Genomic DNA, 20,559 nt, shown 5'->3' with positions numbered 1-20,559 from the left:
GAAAGTGTGCTGTTCCCAGTTACATTTCTTCATGTAAAAATGAGACATGTTAAATATCAGAAAAAGAAATACATTCAAAGATAACCAGCTGGGATAAGCACATCCACATTGCTTCCTTTCATTGGCAGAATAAATTGACCACTTGCACACTATACAGAAGGTGCAAACATGAATCAGGCCTGTGAAGACATGAAAAAGGTGAAAAGGGCAATATGTAATGGTGGGAAAACTGACAAAGTAGAGGCAATTATTCTGTTTGCTTAGCCGCTTGTCTTTGAGTGGAAGCTTCAGAGATTGTTGCTAGCTATGTACCCCTACCTATAATTACCTTTACACAGTGATGAAGAGACTGTAGACCCTGTTGACCTGAGGTATATTTAATAGTTAGAGTAAAGCATACGTTACATATTGATGATTATGTGGATATATGGGCAGCATGAAATAAAGGAAGTGAACAAAAAAAAACTCCACTTAACCAATGACAAATAAACTGGGAGCACCTGCAAGCTAGTGGACAGTGTGGACCTAAATAAAACTGGTCATATTTATCATCGGGTGGTTTGTAGACAGGAGGACTGATGACCAAAAATGTTATGCTTTTCTCACGATTGTCAATTTTCATCTCAGACGGCCCAAAATCACACAGTGTAAAGGGGATTTTAAAGCAATTAAGAGACTAAACAGTCAATTGTTCAGAGTAATACTGTGAGAATATGAAGAGGAAGATAAGTTACATAGACTGCTGTAATAATTTGTTGGTTGTTTGTTGTTTTCTTTCCATGTGAATACGGTCCATGTGTGAACGGAATTTTATTCTCAACACTTTCATATATGCACTGAGATTCTGTCCTTGTAGGCAGAATGGTAAAAAAGTGTAAAGGCAAATACTTGAGCAGTTCTTGTCACAACTGAATGATACATTTTTTTCTCAGTTCCAGAGAGATTGCGGGGATGAATAAATGAATGGTTTGCTGCTATCGATTCAGTCATGCAGACCTGTGAAGGCTGCTGAATGAAAAGACACAGACAAACCTGACAGTAACATCAGAACATCAACATCGTAGTATTACGACTACAAAGTTATTTTTTTTCTTTCATAAGAATATATAGAACAATATTCTGATAAAGAAGTTTTACGTGACATGAAGTTTGCATCACATTGCACCCCTTGCATGTACAGCATGTATTTTATAGTGTCAATGCTGCAACAGTATTAAGACAATTTAAAAAAATTGGACTTGATCTCCAGAACACCTACTGAACCTTGTGGTGAGATTGTTACCAAGCTCAAAACTGAACTTGTAATCTCAACTGTCAAGCAGATATGGAGCAGGAGTCATTAAAGTGCACAGAAAAAATGGAAATTTGAACATGGACAACTGGGCATACTCTTGAACACCCGCTAATTTTTTACGTGCTGAGGAATCTTTAACACCATAATCCCATCACATTGTGGCAGTTATTTCCAGTCAGTTTACAGCCACGATGGGCTCCACTGAGAGGATGTCAGTTCTTCCTGTGAGGACCTGCCTGGCGATGAAGAGCACGTGTGTATCTTTGAGGTTGTGAGACTGACTGGACAAAGCCTGACTCTGCTGTGAGGAGGCATGGCCCATAGCATGCCTTGGCCTCGAGGACTCGTCGTTGTCAGGCCAAGCAGTTCTGTGACAAGGAGCAGCTACAGGGCGGAGCTCTGGCTCCATCCCGACCACCGCCCTCCGTTTCCTCCTGCACATGTCGAAGAGAAGCCTCAGCTCCTGACGGAAGGTGGGGTTCAGACAACAGTAGATGAAAGGGTTGTAGCAGGTGGAGCTCATAGCCAGCCAGTGAAAGCAGAAGTACAGGGCGTTAGAGGAGTGGATAGCCTGGCTGGACAGCAGCACCACGTAGCAGTTAAGTGGGAACCAGCAGACAGCAAACACCCCGACCACCAGGAGCAACATGGCCAACGTTCGCCGCCGCTTTCTTCTGTGGGCGGCATGCTGAGCTGTTGTGGTGTCACCGATGGCATTTTGGCGCCACAGTCGGCAGGCCACTGTGGTGTAGGAGGCGGAGATGATGAGGAGTGGCAGCATGTAAAGTAATATGAAGGTCAGGAGGTCAATATACTGCCAGTAGACATCTGATGGCTCTGGGAAGTCTGGGACACACAGGCTGCGCTCGTTTTCCTTACTGGTGAGGAGAGTCACAGTACAGAGGAAGCAACAACGACAGATTAGTGAACAAGGTGAGCGTTAAGTCACAGGCGAGTGTAGGACTGCAACTAACTATTATTGATTATACTTTTGATGATTTTCTTGACTCATTTTCTTGTCTATAAAATGGCAGAAAATTGTGGCATTTCTCATTATAACTCCCTAGAGCCCAATGAGACACATTCACATAGTTTATTTTGGTCCAATAACCCCAAAATTGCTAATTAATTTCCTGATGATTAAATAATGTTATTATGTGTCTCTAATCTGACATGCTTTGCATATTCAGCAAACCTGCCAACAAAATAACAATCCTAACAGTAATCTATCACGTTTGCCTTCATTTTGGGTGAATTTCTGCTATTTCTCACAACTCTGTCAAAGTCCTTACATTCACAATTCTGATGTCTCCATATTAGTCTACATTAGGCCCCCTGGCAGCCGGAGTAATTATGAATCTTATCCATCGTTGGAGAGTCACAAAGTCTGCAGAGGGAGGAGGTCGGTGTTGATGGGTGGGGTCAACAATACGTTGGACTGACACTGGAGTCAACTGACATTCAACCTCGATGGGTTTTTACTCCATGAAGATGCTTCACATTGATGGAGTCTAATCACCAAAGTGTTCCTCTATTGCCAACCTCATAAAATAATATTACACACTTCCTCTGGATCTATCCTTATTAAAATGTATGAGTGTGTATAATTTACCTGTACGTAAAAGTCAGGAGTTTTTGGTAGATTGCATGAGGCAGGGAGAAGCAGCTGGCCATTATCCAGATAACAGCGACCCAGAAACCGCCTTGTGTCGGGGACATGCGAGGTCTCAAAGGGTGCAAAATCACCTGAAACAAAATTTACCTCCCACAGATCAAAGTCAGTGCAAATACACTCATACCGAATATATGCAACTCCAAGACCCCAGTATGCAGATATATTGAAATACACAATTTTTAGAATAGGTGAGAATAACACACAAAAAATGAAAGAACATGTAAAACGGCATGGATTAGCATAAAGTGGGCATGTCTGAAAAGGGGAGAGTTGTGAGTATCCATAAAGGCCATTTTGATTCAGATATCTTGAGGTTTGAGGTCAAGGGACCCCTTTGAAAATGGCCATGTCAGTTTTTCCTTCGGCAAAATGTAGTCTTAGTTTGGAGCATTATTTAGCCTGTAGCCCTTTATGGCAAGCTAGCCACATTGGTTGGTACCAATGGATTACTTTGATTGTCTAGTTTTATATGATACTGATGATCACCGGCTGCCCTGCGGGTCTCTTCCTAGCAATACAGTATCCTACAGTTCCTGATGTGGTTTTATAATTTAAAATAAATAGACTTACCAAACATGACACAACTGCGCCATACAAATGTAATATAAAGCTTCCATATGTTATTCTTTAAGTTCTTTATTACAAAATTCAAAAAAATAAGCCAAAGGTCCCAACTCTGACCAGGCGGATAGCCAATCAAAAAATTAGGGTAATGGGGTGGCACTTCAGATTTTTGGGGTGGCCCATGCTAACCCAGGCGCCTCCATGGACACGTCCCTTTGTGTCTGTGCATTGACCGTAAATTCTGAAATAGTGGACGGGGCCTCTCTTTTTTACCTCAACTGAAGAAGGTACTAGGCTAGGTATTGTTCGTGGTACTGGTATGGTAAAAATGTTTTGATGTGCTGGTACACCATGGACTGGAAATGCGCTTTACATGAAAGGTAATCAAACGTAATTAAGCCTTAGAGGAAAACATCACAGCAGTGGCAGGCGCTGCAACTTGTCAAGGCCATAAAGTTGAATGCATGTCATTTCATTGCTATTGAAATATATAAAACCCACATCAGGAGGAGGTAGAGAAGGAATGCAAACCAGTGTTGGAGAGGGGCAACCTGTACTTTATCGTGGTCAGCACCTCTCCAACACTGGTTTGCGTTCCTTCTCTACCTCCTCCTGATGTGGGTTTTAGCTTTGAAAAGCTCCACGCTGTTGATGCTGTTTGTGGCAACAACCACCGAGAATATTTCAATAGCAATGGAATGACATTCATTCAACTTTATGGCCTCGACAAGATGCAGCGCCTGCCACTGCTGTGATGTTTTCCTCTAAGGCTTAGTGACATTTCATGTCCATTGCTGCTCTTTGCCCTATAGATCCAGCAGATGTCCCTCCTCTGCTTTTCTTTAGTCTGTACATACCCCCAAGATATCCCTTAATTGTAGTTTTGAGTACTGGAATGGCTCCCCATTTATAATGTGCATTGCCTCATTTCCATCCGTAAACCATGCTTCATATTGTGGACACAGTCATTAACTGTCATATGCAGCTTAGACAGCAAAGTAGAGGTGATGATTATGCAAAGGAGAGCATTTAAAAAGATTTCCTGTCCATGGTGTACCAGCACATCAAACGAAATTCCATGTACCCGCTGTACCAGTACCACGAACAATACCTAGGCTAGTACCCTCTTCAGTTGAGGTAAAAAAAAGGCCCTGTCCACTATTTAAAAATGACAGTCAATGCACAGACACACAGGGGCGTGTCCAGGGAGGTGCCTGAGTTAGCATGGGCCACCCCAAAAATCTGAATGGCCATTAAGATCAATTTCCAAAAGATGATTTTTTTATTCCTCTTTTTAGTCAACTTAAGCATGGGATTATTCACTTATGCTGAGCACTGTATTTATTTCATCATTTTTGCATCGTGGTTACAAGTGTGGCTATCTTTCCTCACAGTTAAACTCAAACACATCTACATTTGACTCACAAACTTAAGTCACAAATATAAGCCAGGATGCTTTAAGCTTGACATTAACAGCTACACATACATTTCTGATATCAAGAGATACCTGATAGCCTATATTTACTTGAAATCATTATTCTCCATCTCAACGCTATCTCCCTTAAAATTCAGCACCATGGACAGCGTGTCCCAAATCCATTCTACGTCTAAGCAGGTTTTGAACATAATGGGCCCTATCTTGCACTCAGCGCCATTGACTTTGTACACCGACGCATGTATCATTGGTGAAAAAGAAAAGATTTATAAAAACGTGTTGTTGGTTGAATTCGAGGGCAGATGTCATTTTTCCCACTCTCAATAAACAGTGAAGTGCAACCTTAAGATGACAACTGAGCAAAGTCAATCTGCCAATGAAGATTGTGAGATATGATTAAAAGCTCCAGAACAGCTGCTAAATGGACTTTGAGGTGAGAGTGTCTTATCATCAGCTGTTGACAAAGTCAAAAATGTAGTGTTCATAGCACGTTCACTACTTGCTTCAGAAAAATCCCACAATACAATGCATGAGCTGACAGTCATAAATCATAGTCATGAAACATTACACCTGCTATATTACACCTGTTTGGTGGATATAGATTGTTTGCATTGGGAGCTTTCACTGTGCGAAGTCTGCATTGTTGATTCATGTAGGGAAAAGGCAATGGACGAGGGAGAAATTTCAAACACTGCTGTAAAACAAGATTATAGCTTATAATGTGCAGTGTCCTCAGGTATCTCCACCAGTGCTGTAGTTGGTTTTCTAACCACAACTAGAGTAGTGGATGAAGAAAGTCTGTCCGGCTCATTATTTCATTATTTCCTTCAGATTCAACAAGAGAACTCAATTCCAGCTGAAAAAGTACTCTTACGCCTCTATTAAAAAAGGACACTACAATAAAGCATTTTTTGAAATGTCCATTTCCCAAACTTGTCTGGACGTCTTCACTTGCATTGGTTAGCCATCGAGGTTTTCAAACTGTGAGGAGAGTTGAACAACTAACAAAACAACAGGAAGTCATTATTTATAGTTTGGCCCAGCCTGCTTATCGACACAGTCTGAAGCTGCAGCAGCTGCTGTGACACGCGGCTTATAAAGGTGATTAGGGTACTTCAAAACCCTTAGCATCTAATTGCTGTAATTTGCGTGAAAATTTTTACTTTTGAGAAATGTGAACCCACATAAGCTAAATTCTAAAATTTCCCTTGGGATGAATACAGTCTATCTATCTATCTATCTATCTATCTATCTATCTATCTATCTATCTATCTATCTATCTATCTATCTATCTATACACATAATACACATACGTTTAGATTCACACGTGTCTCTTGTGTGTGTGTGTGTGTGTGTGTGTCTTGTTTTCTCCCTCTGTCTGTCTTATATTATATTATACTATATATTAGTTTACCCTTTTTAGGTAGTTTAGGGGGAGACGCGGGGAGCGACGGCCCATTGCGAACCACACTTCTTTGAAGTGTAGTTTGACACTGGATGATGGTTACTTTGATACTTTGTGTTGTTTGCTGTGTCTTCTCATTGCCTACTTTTGTGTGCTTTGTTGTTAATTCATGCACATGTGGATGCCATTGATTTTGGTGCTGCTGCTCCTTGAGTTTTTGTGTGCTGTGCCAATTTTCGATTGGTATATTTTTCCAGCCCGTTATACCGTCTCTGACTCGGCAAGGGAGGTTCTTTTTATAGTGATCGGTTAGTCGGGGTTGTGCTGTTCACTCTTGACCATGGAGTTTAATGTTGATGACTTTCTAGTGCAACCGAGCCTGGATATATTGCATCCTTACACGAAAGAGCATTTGGTTGTTATTGCCAATCATTTTGGTATCACTGTGCCTAAACAGGCGAAAAAGAATGTGCTAAAATCCGAGTTGGGGGCTGCTTTAACTGTTAAAGGGTGTTGCCTTCTGACACCGGTGTTGCCACCATGAGTTCTCTTTCTCCTTCAAGAAGAGAAAACGCGGGGGTACAGCTCCGTCTGAAGGAGTTGGAACTTGAAATGCGTCGCTTGGCGGTAAAAGAGAAGGAACTTGACTATGAATTGCAATCTCGCAAAATTGAAGTTGACAGACCGCTTCGTTTGAAGGAGCTTGAAATGAAGGAGAGGTATTCTCCCTCCTCACCCATGGTGTCTCAGTCACATGAATTTGATATTAACAAGTGTATTCGTTTGGTTCCTCCCTCTGGTGAGAGGGATGAGGATAAATATTTCACTTTGAGCGTGTCGCGAACACGTTAAAGTGGCCTACGCATGTTTGGCCACTGCTTTTGCAGTGTGTGTATGGCAAGGCTCAAGAAGCCTATGCATCCTTGTCACCGGAGTTGAGTCTAGATTATGACAAAGTCAAAGCAGCTGTGCTGAGGGCATATGAACTGGTGCCCGAGGCATGTCGCCAAAAGTTTCGGCGGGTCAAGAAAACTGACAACCAGACGTATGTTGAGTTTGGCCGTGACAAGGAAGTTATGTTCAATCGTTGGTGCCAGTCTAAGAACGTCATTGATTTTGGTGGTTTGCGTAATCTGTTATTGCTGGAAGAATTTAAGAAACAAAATTGCCACTTACATTAATGAACAGAAGGTATCTAAGGTCTCTGATGCCGCTGAGCTGCCTGATGAGTACATCCTCACACACAGAGACACCTTTGAAAAATCTCACCTGTCTTTTGATCGTGGTGTTTCTGTAGCCAAATCTTTTACTTTCCCTGTAAACTCATACTCTCAGGGCAAGATTAAGACTAACAGTAAGAAAGTTGTGGACACCAAAGACAGACCAGTCTGTTTTTACTGTAAAAAGCGTGGCCACACCATAAATCACTGTTTTTTCCTTGAATAAACGAAATAGGTCTCCAAAGGCAGTAAATGAAAACCGAATCTTTGTCAGATCGGTCTTTGCCTAAACAGTCCACTTCAGTTAAATCTGATCTTGATGTGTATGCTCCATTTATCATGAAAGGTTTTGTGTCCCTGTCAGAGGAGGACCCCATAGTCCCTGTTACCATCCTGAGGGATAGTGCAGCCTCATAGTCAGTCATTCTGGAAGGTGTGCTGACATTTTCAGATAACTCCTCTATCAATTCTGAAGCTTTAGTTCGAGGCTTTGGTATGCAGTTTCTGGGCGTGCCGTTGCATGCTATTCACCTTAACTCTGAGTTGGTGAATGGGCATGTGGTGGTAGGAGTACATCCTCTATTTCCCATAGAGGGGGTGTCTTTCATTTTGGGTAATGATTTGGCTGGGGGGGCAAAGTGCTATTAAATCCTGAAGTAACTGCTGTTCCCCTTTCTGAGTACCCAGATGACCTGGAGCAGCAGTTCCCAGAGGTGTTTTCAGTTTGCGCTGTCACTCGTGCAATGTCTGAGACAGAAGCACAGTTTGCCTGGTGATGGGAGCCAGGTGGAATTGGCTGACAGTTTCATGGCTGATTCTGACTTTCTGGCTTCCTCGCCAGCAGTCTCTTCTCCCGCTCAGTCTCTATCTGTAGTCACTCCTGTAGCGTTGGCTGTTTCCTCTCCTGTTAAGGAACCTAGCTCCAAAGAGTGCATGTCACGGGAGCAGCTGATTATTGAACAAAAACATGATTGGTCATTAGCTTCTTGTTTTGATACGGTCGTTCCAGCGGATGAAGTTGAGGAAATGTCCACCGGTTACTTTTTGAAGGACGGTGTGCTTGTGCATGAATGGATACCGCTGCACGTATCCGCACAGGATGATTGGGGGGTGGGGACTCAAATTGTAGTACTGACAACTCACCGGCATGAAATTCTCAAACTCGCTCATGATAATCCGTTTGCGGGCCATTTAGGAGTGAGTAAAACATATGATCGCGTTTTGCTGTGTTTTTTTCTGGCCAGGATTGAAAACGTGATGTGCGACAGTACTGTAAAACATGTCCTTTCTGTCAGATCTTGGGTAAACCAAATCAAACCAAATCAAACCATTCCCGTTTTATCCGATTCACGTCGTGACGGAACCATTGAGTCCAGTAAGGACTGGGATGAGGGTGTCCACCTCCTTTTTGCTACCCGTGAGGTGGTTCAGGAGACCATGACTACATAGTTGCCACTCCGGAGTGTCGACTGAGAAGTAGGTTGTGTCACATAAATATGTTGAAGTCATATCTGGACAGGGAAGCTAACCCTCAGTCCTCTGTCAGTGCGGTCAAAGCGGTTGTGGCGCTGTCCAGTGCTGAAATGATTGATGAGGCCCAGGTGACAGTGGCCTTGTCCGGTGCCAATTCCACTGTGGACCTGACAGCTTTGACGATGTCTGATGTTGAGGATGTTGTTGGTCTGTCTAGTTTTCCGCATTTGACTCAGATTCAGCATGAGGACGTGGTCAGTCTAATAAGTTCTCATATCTCTCGGTTTTCAAATGTGCCGACTAAAACCCATGTGCTGCAGCATGAAATTGATGTGGGCAAACCTAGCAAGCACCTCCGTTTGCAAAAGCAGGTTGATTATATGTTGGAGTGTGGCATTGCGGAGCCTAGCTCTAGTCCGTGGAGGTCGCCGTGTCTCCTAGCTGCTAAGTCTGATGGCTGTAACAGATTTTCGAAAGGTGAATGGGGTCACGAAGCCAGATTGTTATCCTCTTAGCGACCTGTTGAGTCAGAAAAAAACTTTTCCATTGGTCTGAGAGTTGCCAGCAGGTGTTTGATTGTGTAAAGGCTTTGCTGACTCATGCCCGAGTCCTGGCTGCGCCTGCATTCAACCGTCAGTTTAAAATGTCTGTTGATGCGAGTGATGCAGGGGCAGGTGCGGTCCTTCTCCAAGATGGAGATGATGGCGTGGAGCACCCAGTTTCGTATTTCTCCAAGAAATTTAACCGGCATCAACTTGTGTACTCCACTATTGAAAAGGAGGCTCTAATGCGAATCAGAGGCTAATGTGTTGGGCACTATTCCTACAGTCTTTTAATATCATGATCCGGCACATTAAAGGTCAAGATAATGTCTTGGCTGATACCTTGTCGCGCTGCTATTAATTGGCCTTTATGCGTGAATGATGTCCACGGTGCTCCCCCATTTTGTGTGTGTGTGTGTGTGTGTGTGTGTCAGTCACACCTGAGTGTAATTAGTGCTCAGGTAGATAAGATAAGAGTGGGGGAGGTGATAAGAAGGCAGAGAGTTTCATCTTTTTTTTTTCTCCACAACAAGCAGGGTTTCCCAACCTCCATGCACATTTAGGTGCTCTCCAGTCCCTTTTTGTTTTTCCTTGTTTGTTACTTTTGGGAATATTCATTATTTAATAAAGCTTGTTGGTTAATTGTTAACATTGTGTCTCTCATCCTTTTTTTATATACAGTACAGGCCAAAGGTTTGGACACACCTCATTCAATGCGTTTTCTTTATTTTCATGACTATTTACATTGTAGATTCTCACTGGAATTATGTACTTAACAAAAAAGTGTGAAATAACTGAAAACATGTCTTATATTTTAGAATCCTCAAAGTAGCCACCCTTTCCTTTTTTGATAGTGCTGCAAGCCCTTGGTGTTCTCTCAATGAGCTTCATGAGGTAGTCACCTGAAATGGTTTTCACTTCACAGGTGTGCCTTGTCAGGGTTAATTAGTGAAATTTTTTCCCTTATTAATGGGGTTGGGACCATCAGTTGTGGTGTGCACAAGTTAGGTTGATACACAGCCGACAGCCCTATTGGACAACTGTTAGAATTCATATTATGGCAAGAACCAATCAGCTAAGTAAAGAGAAACGAGTGGCCATCATTACTTTAACAAATGAAGGTAAGTCAGTCCGGAAAATTGCGAAAACTTTGAATGTGTCCCCAAGTGACACATCTCTAGAATAACTGTTAAGAGGAGACTGCGCAAATCAGGCCTTCATGGTCAAGTAGCTGCTAGGAAACCACTGCTAAGGAGAGGAAACAAGCAGAAGAGATTTGTTTGGGCCAAGAAACACAAGTAATGGACATTAGACGAGTGGAAATCTGTGCTTTGGTCTGATGAGTCCAAATTTGAGATCTTTGGTTCCAACCGGCGTGTCTTTGTGCGACGCAGAAAAGGTGAACGGATGGATTCTACATGCCTGGTTCCCACCGTGAAGCATGGAGGAGGAGGTGTGATGGTGTGGGGGTGCTTTGCTGGTGACACTGTTGGGGATTTATTCAAAATTGAAGGCATACTGAACCAGCATGGCTACCACAGCATCCTGCAGCGACATGCCATCCCATCCGGTTTGCGTTTAGTTGGACCATCATTTATTTTTCAACAGGACAATGACCCCAAACACACCTCCAGGCTGTGTAAGGGCTATTTGACCAAGAAGGAGAGTGATGGAGTACTGCGCCAGATGACCTGGCCTCCACAGTCACCGGACTTGAACCCAATCGAGATGGTTTGGGGTGAGCTGGACCGCAGAGTGAAGGCAAAAGGACCAACAAGTGCTAAGCATCTCTGGGAACTCCTTCAAGACTGTTGGAAAACCATTTCAGGTGACTACCTCTTGAAGCTCATCAAGAGAATGTTAAGAGTGTGCAAAGCAGTAATCAGAGCAAAGGGTGGCTACTTTGAAGAAACTAGAATATTAGACATGTTTTCAGTTATTTCACACTTTTTTGTTAAGTACATAATTCCACATGTGTTCATTCATAGTTTTGATGCCTTCAGTGCAAATCTACAATGTAAATAGTCATGAAAATAAAAACGCATTGAATGAGAAGGTGTGTCCAAACTTTTGGCCTGTACTGTATATGTTGCATCCTCCAATCCCTTTTGAGCCTTGTTTTGTTCCTTTTAAATGGAGGGTGTAATAATATACTTTTTCTTGCTTCTCAGAAAAATGACCCCTATGGCTTTGACATTATTAAAACATTATTAGATTGTTACTGATGCATCAATACGTAAGCAGCCGTTTACGGTTGTAGCTAATTTAGGTGGAGCTACTTTACAATATATGGCTACAGTCATAATTTAGTTCAGTGGCTCCCAACATAGGAGTCGGATCCATCCAAAGGATCATAAGATGAAGTTGAGGGGTCGTGGGATGATAAATGGGAGAGGAAAGACTCCGTAACAAAGTGCTGATACACAAATCCTTTTTTGTTTTTTACTTTTCTCTAATCTTTGCTATTTGTCAAATATTGGATATTATATTAAGATAATGTCCTTTCATAACTCATCATTGTACACTATATGAAACGCTTAGCCCTGTCCCATCATAAGACAGCTACATTGACTGCAGTTCATTTTTAAATGTATAGAATTCCATTACCCTTACTATTTAACATGTTTATGGTACCTTTTTCCTCTAATTATAGTAATTTGGTATGTTTTTTTATCAGTTTCCTGCTATATCTAAATCACTAACTAAGAAAGCCTATGTTTAGATTGGAATAGATTGTTTAGATTGGAATAATCTACCGGTAAATATATGATCCATATCATCCTTATTATAAAATCTGTTTTACATGTCCATAATAACACCTATTTTCATGTTTTATGTTAGGAATAATGTGAGTGAGACGGTCATTATTGCGAATTAGAACCCGGACAGGGTGATGCAGGACCCTGACGCGAAGCAGAGGATATCCAACAACATTCACCTCCACGTCATATCTTCACAGCATAGTGTTCTGTACTTCACACAGTAATGGTATCAAGCAATAATGCTCTCAAAGGACAGAAGAGCATCACTGCTTCATGTAGACCAACCTGCCGACGGTCCAGTGCGATTGCGGTGAGTGTGAGAGTGGAGACGTGCAGAGAGCAGTACTGTACAAAGCGACTGATGTGACACATTGTCCTCCCAAACACCCAAGTGCTGTTCACGAACCGGACCTGGGGAAACACAGACACACACACACACAAACACACACACACACACACACACACACACACACACACTAGATCATGTACACCTATCAATTTACCAACCTCACCCATCCATCAAAAAGTACGGTGGCCCTGAGAGGCCACAGCACGCAACAATAAGACAACACGTGCAAATAAACCACAGCACGCACTAATAAGACAACACGTGCAAATAAGACAACACATGCAAATAAACCACAGCACGCAACAATATGACAACACGTGCAAATAAGACAACACATGCAAATAAACCACAGCATGCAACAATAAGACAACACATGCAAATAAACCACAGCACGCAACAATAAGACAACACGTGCAAATAAACCACAGCACGCACTAATAAGACAACACGTGCAAATAAGACAACACGTGCAAATAAGACAACACGTGCAAATAAACCACAGCATGCAACAATAAGACAACACGTGCAAATAAACCACAGCATGCAACAATAAGACAACACGTGCAAATAAACCACAGCATGCAACAATAAAGACAACACGTGCAAATAAGACAACACGCACTAATAAGACAACACGTGCAAATAAGACAACACGTGCAAATAAGACAACACGCACTAATAAGACAACACGTGCAAATAAGACAACATGTGCAAATAAGACAACACGTGCAAATAAGACAACACGCACTAATAAGACAACACGTGCAAATAAGACAATACGCGCTAATAAGACAACACGTGCAAATAAACCACAGCACACACTAATAAGACAACACGTGCAAATAAACCACAGCACACACTAATAAGACAACACATGCAAATAGCCCACACCACAACGGAAGTGTTTGGGGGGGGGAAAAATTTAAAAAAGAAAAGGGACACCAAAAAAGTTTTTGGGGGAAAAAAAAAAAAAAAAAAAAAGAACATTTTTTTAAAAATTTGCCATTTTATTCATCACTAAATTCACTTCTGAATACGTTTTAGGCGAGAAATGAACTCTTTAGATTTCGAATATAGGCAGTCTTGCGAAAATCTGCCGATTGTCAATTTGTTTCTAAGTTTTCGGAATTGAGTAGCTCCATAAAGTGACACGACAGCCAGCTAGCGCCTGCCGGGGCCGCTAGGTCGTCGCTCAGACAGTCCTGCTCAGAGACCCCGCTCTAAGATGGAGGTCTCTCAGACCGGTCTCGTAAATAAGAGGCTTTTATTTCGCCGTTGATGGATTATTTGTTTAAGTATCACAACACATGTCCATTTTAAGAGTAACCTGTGGTTAGCTGCATTTTCAGAGTTAAACTCCACAAGCGCTTGGAGGCTTAACAACCTCGCTGGCCGGCCGTCACACACACACACACATATACACACATATACACACACACACACACACACACACACACACACACACACACACACACACACACTCGCCGATACATAATAATAAAATACTGAGCACTCTACATGTGCCAGACTGCCAGTAGGCTACATTCATTTAAAATTAAACATAGCAGTTGGTGCTGAGTGGAGCGTCTGTCATGGTGTGATTGGTTATGTTGGTGGAATTGATTCTTAATTTGCCACGAAGCTGATCGCGGTTACGTGCCAGTTTAACTACTCATCTCCACTCCTCTCTGTATTTGTGAGAAGTGGCGCTGTCCTGAGTTGAAAGCCTACTTTACGGCTTTGTTATCGAGTTAACAGGTGTGTGTGTTCGCGTCAGCCGCTGTCCATTTCCTAACGTTCTGAAATGCAACCAATTTTTGACTCCTTTTTTTTTTTTTGAAGGGCGTGCGCCCGTGAGCACCCACTTTGGAAAACATAAATCCGCGCCTATGCAGACACACACACACACACACACACACACACACACACACGGCCAGAGCGCAGCAGGCAGATGCGGGAGACTTGTTTAAATTATGACATAGGCTATATACATTAGATTTGGTATTTAGCTCATACTTTTTTGTTGGTGTATTTGTTTTCTGATTTATTAGAAGTTGAGTTTCAGTCTGTATGATAAATGAACAGTTGTACATAAAGTGGTAACATGCTATGACATGTTATGTAGACTAAAGGGGAGACACCAACCTTTATAATTTGAATTGCTAATTTTCATCTGTTGTCCCTAGGCATTTACAGTGCACTACAATAATATATAAATGATAATTCCACATAACACTAATAGGGACACCTAGGACACGCCAGTGCATAGGCCTACTTCTTTTTATAATTTAAACTGACATAAACTAATACACTAGTCGGATCGTGTTCCACTCTTTTGAATAAGTTAGGGGTGTTAGAGCTAAACCATAAACAATAAAATTAAAGCTAATAATAATTTAATTAATAATAAATAATTTAAACAATTCTCCTGAAGAGAAACGGGTATTTCTCTCCCCCCCGCCTCTGCCTGCTGCGCTATGGCTGTGTGTGTGTGTGTGTGTGTGTGTAGGCGCCAATTTATGTTTTCCCCTGTGGGTGCTCACGTGTGCACGCCCTTCAAAAAAAAAAAGGATTTCAGAATTTTAGGAAATGGACAACCCGATAACAAAGCCGTAAAATAAGCTTTCAACTCAGGACAGCGCCACTTCTCACAAATACAGATAGGATTGGAGATGAGAAGTTTAACTGACACGTAACCGATCAGCTTCGTGGGAAATTAAGAATCAATGCCACCAATGCTCCACTCAGCGCCAACTGCAAAGTTTAATTTTAAATGAATGTAGCCTACTGGCAGTCTGGCACATGTAGAGTGCTCAGTATTTTATTATTATGTATCTGTGTGTGTGTGTGTGTGTGTGTGTGTGTGTGTGTGTGTGTGTGTGTGTGTGTGTGTGTGTGTGTGTGTGTGTGTGTGTGTGTGTGTGCGTGCCGCGCCAGCGAGGTTGTTAAGTCTGCAAGCGCTTGTGGAGTTTAACTCCGAAAATGCAGCTAACCACAGGTTACTCTTAAAATGGACATGTGTTGTGATACTTAAACAAATAATCCATCGCAACGAAATAAAAGCCTCTTATTTACGAGGCGGTCTGAGAGACCTCCACCTTAGAGCGGGGTCTCTGAGCAGGACTGTCTGAGCGACACGACCTGCGCCCGCCCGGCGCGTCAGCTGGCTGTCGCTCACTTTCATGGAGCTACTCAATTCAAAAACTTAGAAACAAATTGTCAATTCGTAGTGCCGCCAAGACTGCCTATATTCGAAATCTAAAGAGTTCATTTCTCGCCTAAAACGTATTCAGAAGTGAATTTAGTGATGAATAAAATGGCGAAAATTGTTAAAATTGTCCTGTTGTTGGTCTGTCTATGTACCGGAAAGCCAATGGTTGAGGCACGTGTGCATCACTTAAAAGTGTCCCCTGGAAACCCTTCCGTTGTGGTGTGGGCTATTTGCATGTGTTGTCTTATTGTTGCGTGCTGTGGTTTATTTGCACGTGTTGTCTTATTTGCACGTGTTGTCTTATTAGTGCGTGCTGTGGTTTATTTGCACGTGTTGTCTTATTTGCACGTGTTGTCTTATTTGCATGTGTTGTCTTATTTGCACGTGTTGTCTTATTAGTGCGTGCTGTGGTTTATTTGCACGTGTTGTCTTATTGGTGCGTGCTGTGGCCTCTCAGGGCCACCGTAAAAAAGACATTAGTTGACACTGTTAGGTTCAGTTCCTGTGATGATTGATAGTTTTATGACCACTATAGCCACTCATTGCGTTGCGTTTCTTCTGATTAATATTTAATTGGCAATGGGCTTTTAAAATCATAAACCCAGGGAACAGATAGGACCTGGATTTATTTGATTGACTTGTGTGTGTCTCTCTCTCTCTTTCTCTCTCTCTCTCTCTCTCTATCTCTTTCTCAGCACACAAAATATAACTCAACTAATAAATTATGATTTATTATTATTAGAGGTTAAAGCTATAGTGTGTAGTTTCTGCTGCCCCCATGAGGAATTCTAAGTAATGACAACAAAACTGTCGGCACGTCCACATGATACAAGCCTTCCATGACCGCGCACCGCACACCCCCTCCCTCCGCGTAGTTGCTAGTAGCCATGGTAGCCAAGGAGGACACTGAGGATAAAAAAACATGATGGACTCTTCAGAAGCGGTAATTATCTTTACTCGAGTTTCTGTGCGGGAAAGTCACCACAATCTTCTAAACACAGCCATACTGAGAAATACAGAGAGAGTTGTGTGGAGCTGATAGTCTTAATTAGCTTTGTAGCACCTCATTTGGCAATGGCTTGAATGTAACAGACGTTCATTAATATCCAGAAGTTACTACTAAAGCTTTAAGATACCCAGCACTGTATGAAACACATTAAAATTAGCCCCATTTACCAGCTGCAATATTAAAGTGATGTGCACATTAATGTATGACTAATTCAATGATATATTATTCTGGCAGAGTTCAATGATTTGAAGTCCTGCTTCCACTGATTTAATTTCCTTGTCTTATCCTTTGCCTGCCTCTCTCTCTGTCTCTGATGATCTCTCTCTGTCTTTCTCGCCTTTGTCATTGTGATCTGAAATACATTTTATTAAAGTCAACACTATATTCATGGAACAAAATGGAAGGGCCTTATTGAGTTGCTATTTCTACTATTTTCTTTAAGACTCTCTACTCCCTTCACACACACACACACACACACACACACACACACACACACACACACACACACACACACACACACACACACACACACACACACACACACACACACACACTAAAGCTTTAAGATACCCAGCACTGTATGAAACACAAAATTAAGCCCCAAAATTAGCCCCATTTACCAGCTGCAATATTAAAGTGATGTGCACATTAATGTATGACTAATTCATTGATATATTATTCTGAAAGGAGCCATTCTGCATAATTAATACTTTTACTTTCCATAATTTAAGTATTTTTTTATGTCATACTTTCTGTTATTGACATTAGTGTTGGGGTTTGTGCTGGCTGGGTTTGGTTTGGTATGCTGTAGACTAGTCACTGGCTGGGGGCTAGCAATGGCTGTTTTCATGGTGATGTCCCCTCTCATCCAGACTGAAGTCTCTTAGCGCTGGGGAGTGAGGCAGACGGACCGGAGTGCGCTACCCAAACAGCTAACTTAACGTGGCAAATTGAATCATTGGTTAGCCCAATCATAATAAAAATAACTTTGAGGTGTTGTAGCTGTTGTAATGCAATTAATGAAAAAATAATGTAGGCTATTACTGTTACAGAGTATAATTCTTTGACATTGTATGATTAACAATTGTTGAACATTTCATCTGCCAGAAGTTAGAGAAAAACTTGAGGGGTCAAAGGTTATATGACGCCATTGACAGGCGAGACACGCTCCGTTTCATTGATTAAAATTACAGATTTCTCTGTTTTTTAACACAACTACAAAACATAGACATTTTAATGCAATATTACACAGTATAGGTGGTCCTACCAGGGTGAAAGGCGTATTGAGGACAGTGATGAAGATATCAGCCACAGCGAGGTTCATAATAAACAAGCTGGTGGCGGACAGGGTGCGTTTGTTTTTAACCACCACATGGCAAACCAGAGTGTTCCCGAACAGGGAGATCACAATGATCAGAGAGTAGGCGGCCACCAGCAGCGCCTTGACTCTGCCGTCCTGCGACTCCCCGCCGCCGCGCTTCTTACTGGCCAAAGACCGCCAGTCCTCCAGCATCCCCTCGTCAAAGTCCAGGAGGAAAAATCCAGAAGTCCGGTTATCCAACTGCCCCGAAACGTTAAGGAAATGCTCCGTGTAAGAAAATATTCTCTGTCCCAGAAGTGAGTCGTTGAGTGTGTGTCCCGCTGCAGCTGCCGCTGCCGCCGTGTCGGGGCTGCCCATCCCGATCACCACACATAACCAAACACACACAGTTCTCATTTTGCCAATATTTTCTTATTATTATAATACTTTTTCATTTGTATTATTATTATTATTATTATTATTAGCCTATTATTATTTTCTAAAAGCTGCACACCTGCTGCGCTCCTTGTGTCACTGTGGAGATGCTGAAGCACGAGCAACAAGTTGCGTGATGCGACTCAGCAGCACAACTGCTCTTTTTAAGAAGGAGAGAGAGAGAGAGAGAGAGAGAGAGAGAGAGAGAGAGAGACCGTCTCCAGTATAAAATTGAAACCAGGCAGATAATCACTTCTCTCTTGAGCTCTGCACCGGTGTTGCCAAATCAATCACGTTGTTGACTTTTTTTTAAGATAATTTTTTTGGGCTTTTCCGTTTTTAATGGACAGGACAGTTAGGTGAAAAAGGGGAGAAAGAGGGGGAAGACATGCAGGAAATCGTCACAGGTCGGATTCGAATCCTGGACCTCTTGAGGTGCACTTGCTCGACCCACTGAACCAACCTGGCCACGTTGTTGACTTATTTGATCACTATTTGTACTAAAGGAACCATGCATTATTTTCACTGTTAGGGGTGGATTGCCCAAATGTGGGACATTTTTTGCTTTTCGGACTTCTGTAGTATATTACGATGTGAAGGCAACACATTAAATCCACACCCAATACCATTTTGAAACCCTCAGGGGGTGTCCTAATCAAATCAAAAGAGAAAATGCAGATAACACATTAATAAAAGAAATGATACAGATATCAGTGCTCTTAGTGCTAAACTGTCCAAGAAAATGTGCAGCTTCCTAATGTGGGACAGTAATTTGCCTAATGTGGGACACTGTAAAACCATGGTGCACCTTCATTTATGAATGTTAGTAAAACTTCCTCAATAAGTAATTCTGTAGGTTAATTTTATGTTCAGTCATTTTGCCATTTGCAATGTTGTTCCTGTTACAAAACCAAGGTTTATGATGAAACATGGAAAATTGAGCATCATCAAGCAAATAAAACAATATGATGGTTTTGATGCATTTATTATAAACGCGTTTATGCGCGCGCCAGATAGAGAACACGTAAAAAGTAGCATGATTATTTTGATAATAATTTATTTATACTCTTAACACCAATTTGGTCAAAACTGTATGTATGTGTATGTCACTGACCTTCTGGTAGCTTTCACAGCAGGTACTTCCTGTTTGATGATTGCCCCGCCCTAATTTATGACTGGACAGTTCAAAGGTTATTTCACATTCTTTATTTAAATTTATTTATTTAAAGTGGCTATATGTAACTTTCAGTTTGTGTTGATTCCAGCGGCCCTTTGGACAAAAGCGGTAGCGTTTTACCACAACTGCTGTAGTAAAGGTCTGTTCTTTATGGTGCTGTATTACCCACTGTAGATTACTGAGTTTTATTGTGATGAATGTTTTGCTCAGACAAAAAATCATTAACAGTAAGAGAATAAGTTACGGTAGTGTAGCCTACTTTGGATGTATCGTGAGCTAAACCTGGTATCACTGTCACTGTGTCACGAGTCAAAGCATTAAGAGATTGTTGTAGCAACCAACGTAATAATAACTCAAGAGAAAATAAAATAGTAGGCCAACACAAACATGGACTAAAAGGAATAAAACATATGCGCTAAATGGAAGGGGACGAGATTTAATGTTGGCTACTGATGAAAAAGACAATTCGCGACCGAAGTTGACTCATGTTTTTGCCCATCCTCTTTCACTTTTAATTTTAGCTTTTAGTTGTCCTTCGTTTAATTTCCTTCTTTTCTGTGATGGCCCTGCCCCAGTATCAGCCATTAACTTAGCAGATAACTTTTAAAATAACATTAAAATACAATTAGGCCTATATAAAGAAATCTCCTGCTACCTTCCTGGCTGGATACACTAACACAGGCTTATCCTGCGTTCAGCCGAAATCTG

General features: G+C 41.8%; 1 protein-coding gene across 1 annotated transcript; it reads right to left on the bottom strand.

Annotated features, from left to right (window-relative positions):
- Positions 1-1,379: 1,379 nt before the first annotated feature.
- gpr83 (G protein-coupled receptor 83) lies at positions 1,380-18,656 on the bottom strand. Its single transcript, XM_039816587.1, has 4 exons — positions 18,207-18,656; positions 12,656-12,781; positions 2,907-3,040; positions 1,380-2,172 (listed from the first exon to the last, which is right to left on the bottom strand). The coding sequence occupies exons 1-4, from the start codon at positions 18,654-18,656 to the stop codon at positions 1,470-1,472; spliced, it is 1,413 nt and encodes a 470-aa protein (XP_039672521.1). The 3' UTR covers positions 1,380-1,469.
- Positions 18,657-20,559: the final 1,903 nt, after the last annotated feature.

Source organism: Perca fluviatilis, chromosome 1, assembly GCF_010015445.1.
Source record: "Perca fluviatilis chromosome 1, GENO_Pfluv_1.0, whole genome shotgun sequence".
Lineage (NCBI taxonomy): Eukaryota > Metazoa > Chordata > Actinopteri > Perciformes > Percidae > Perca > Perca fluviatilis.
This window is presented reverse-complemented; position numbering and strand designations above follow the sequence as displayed.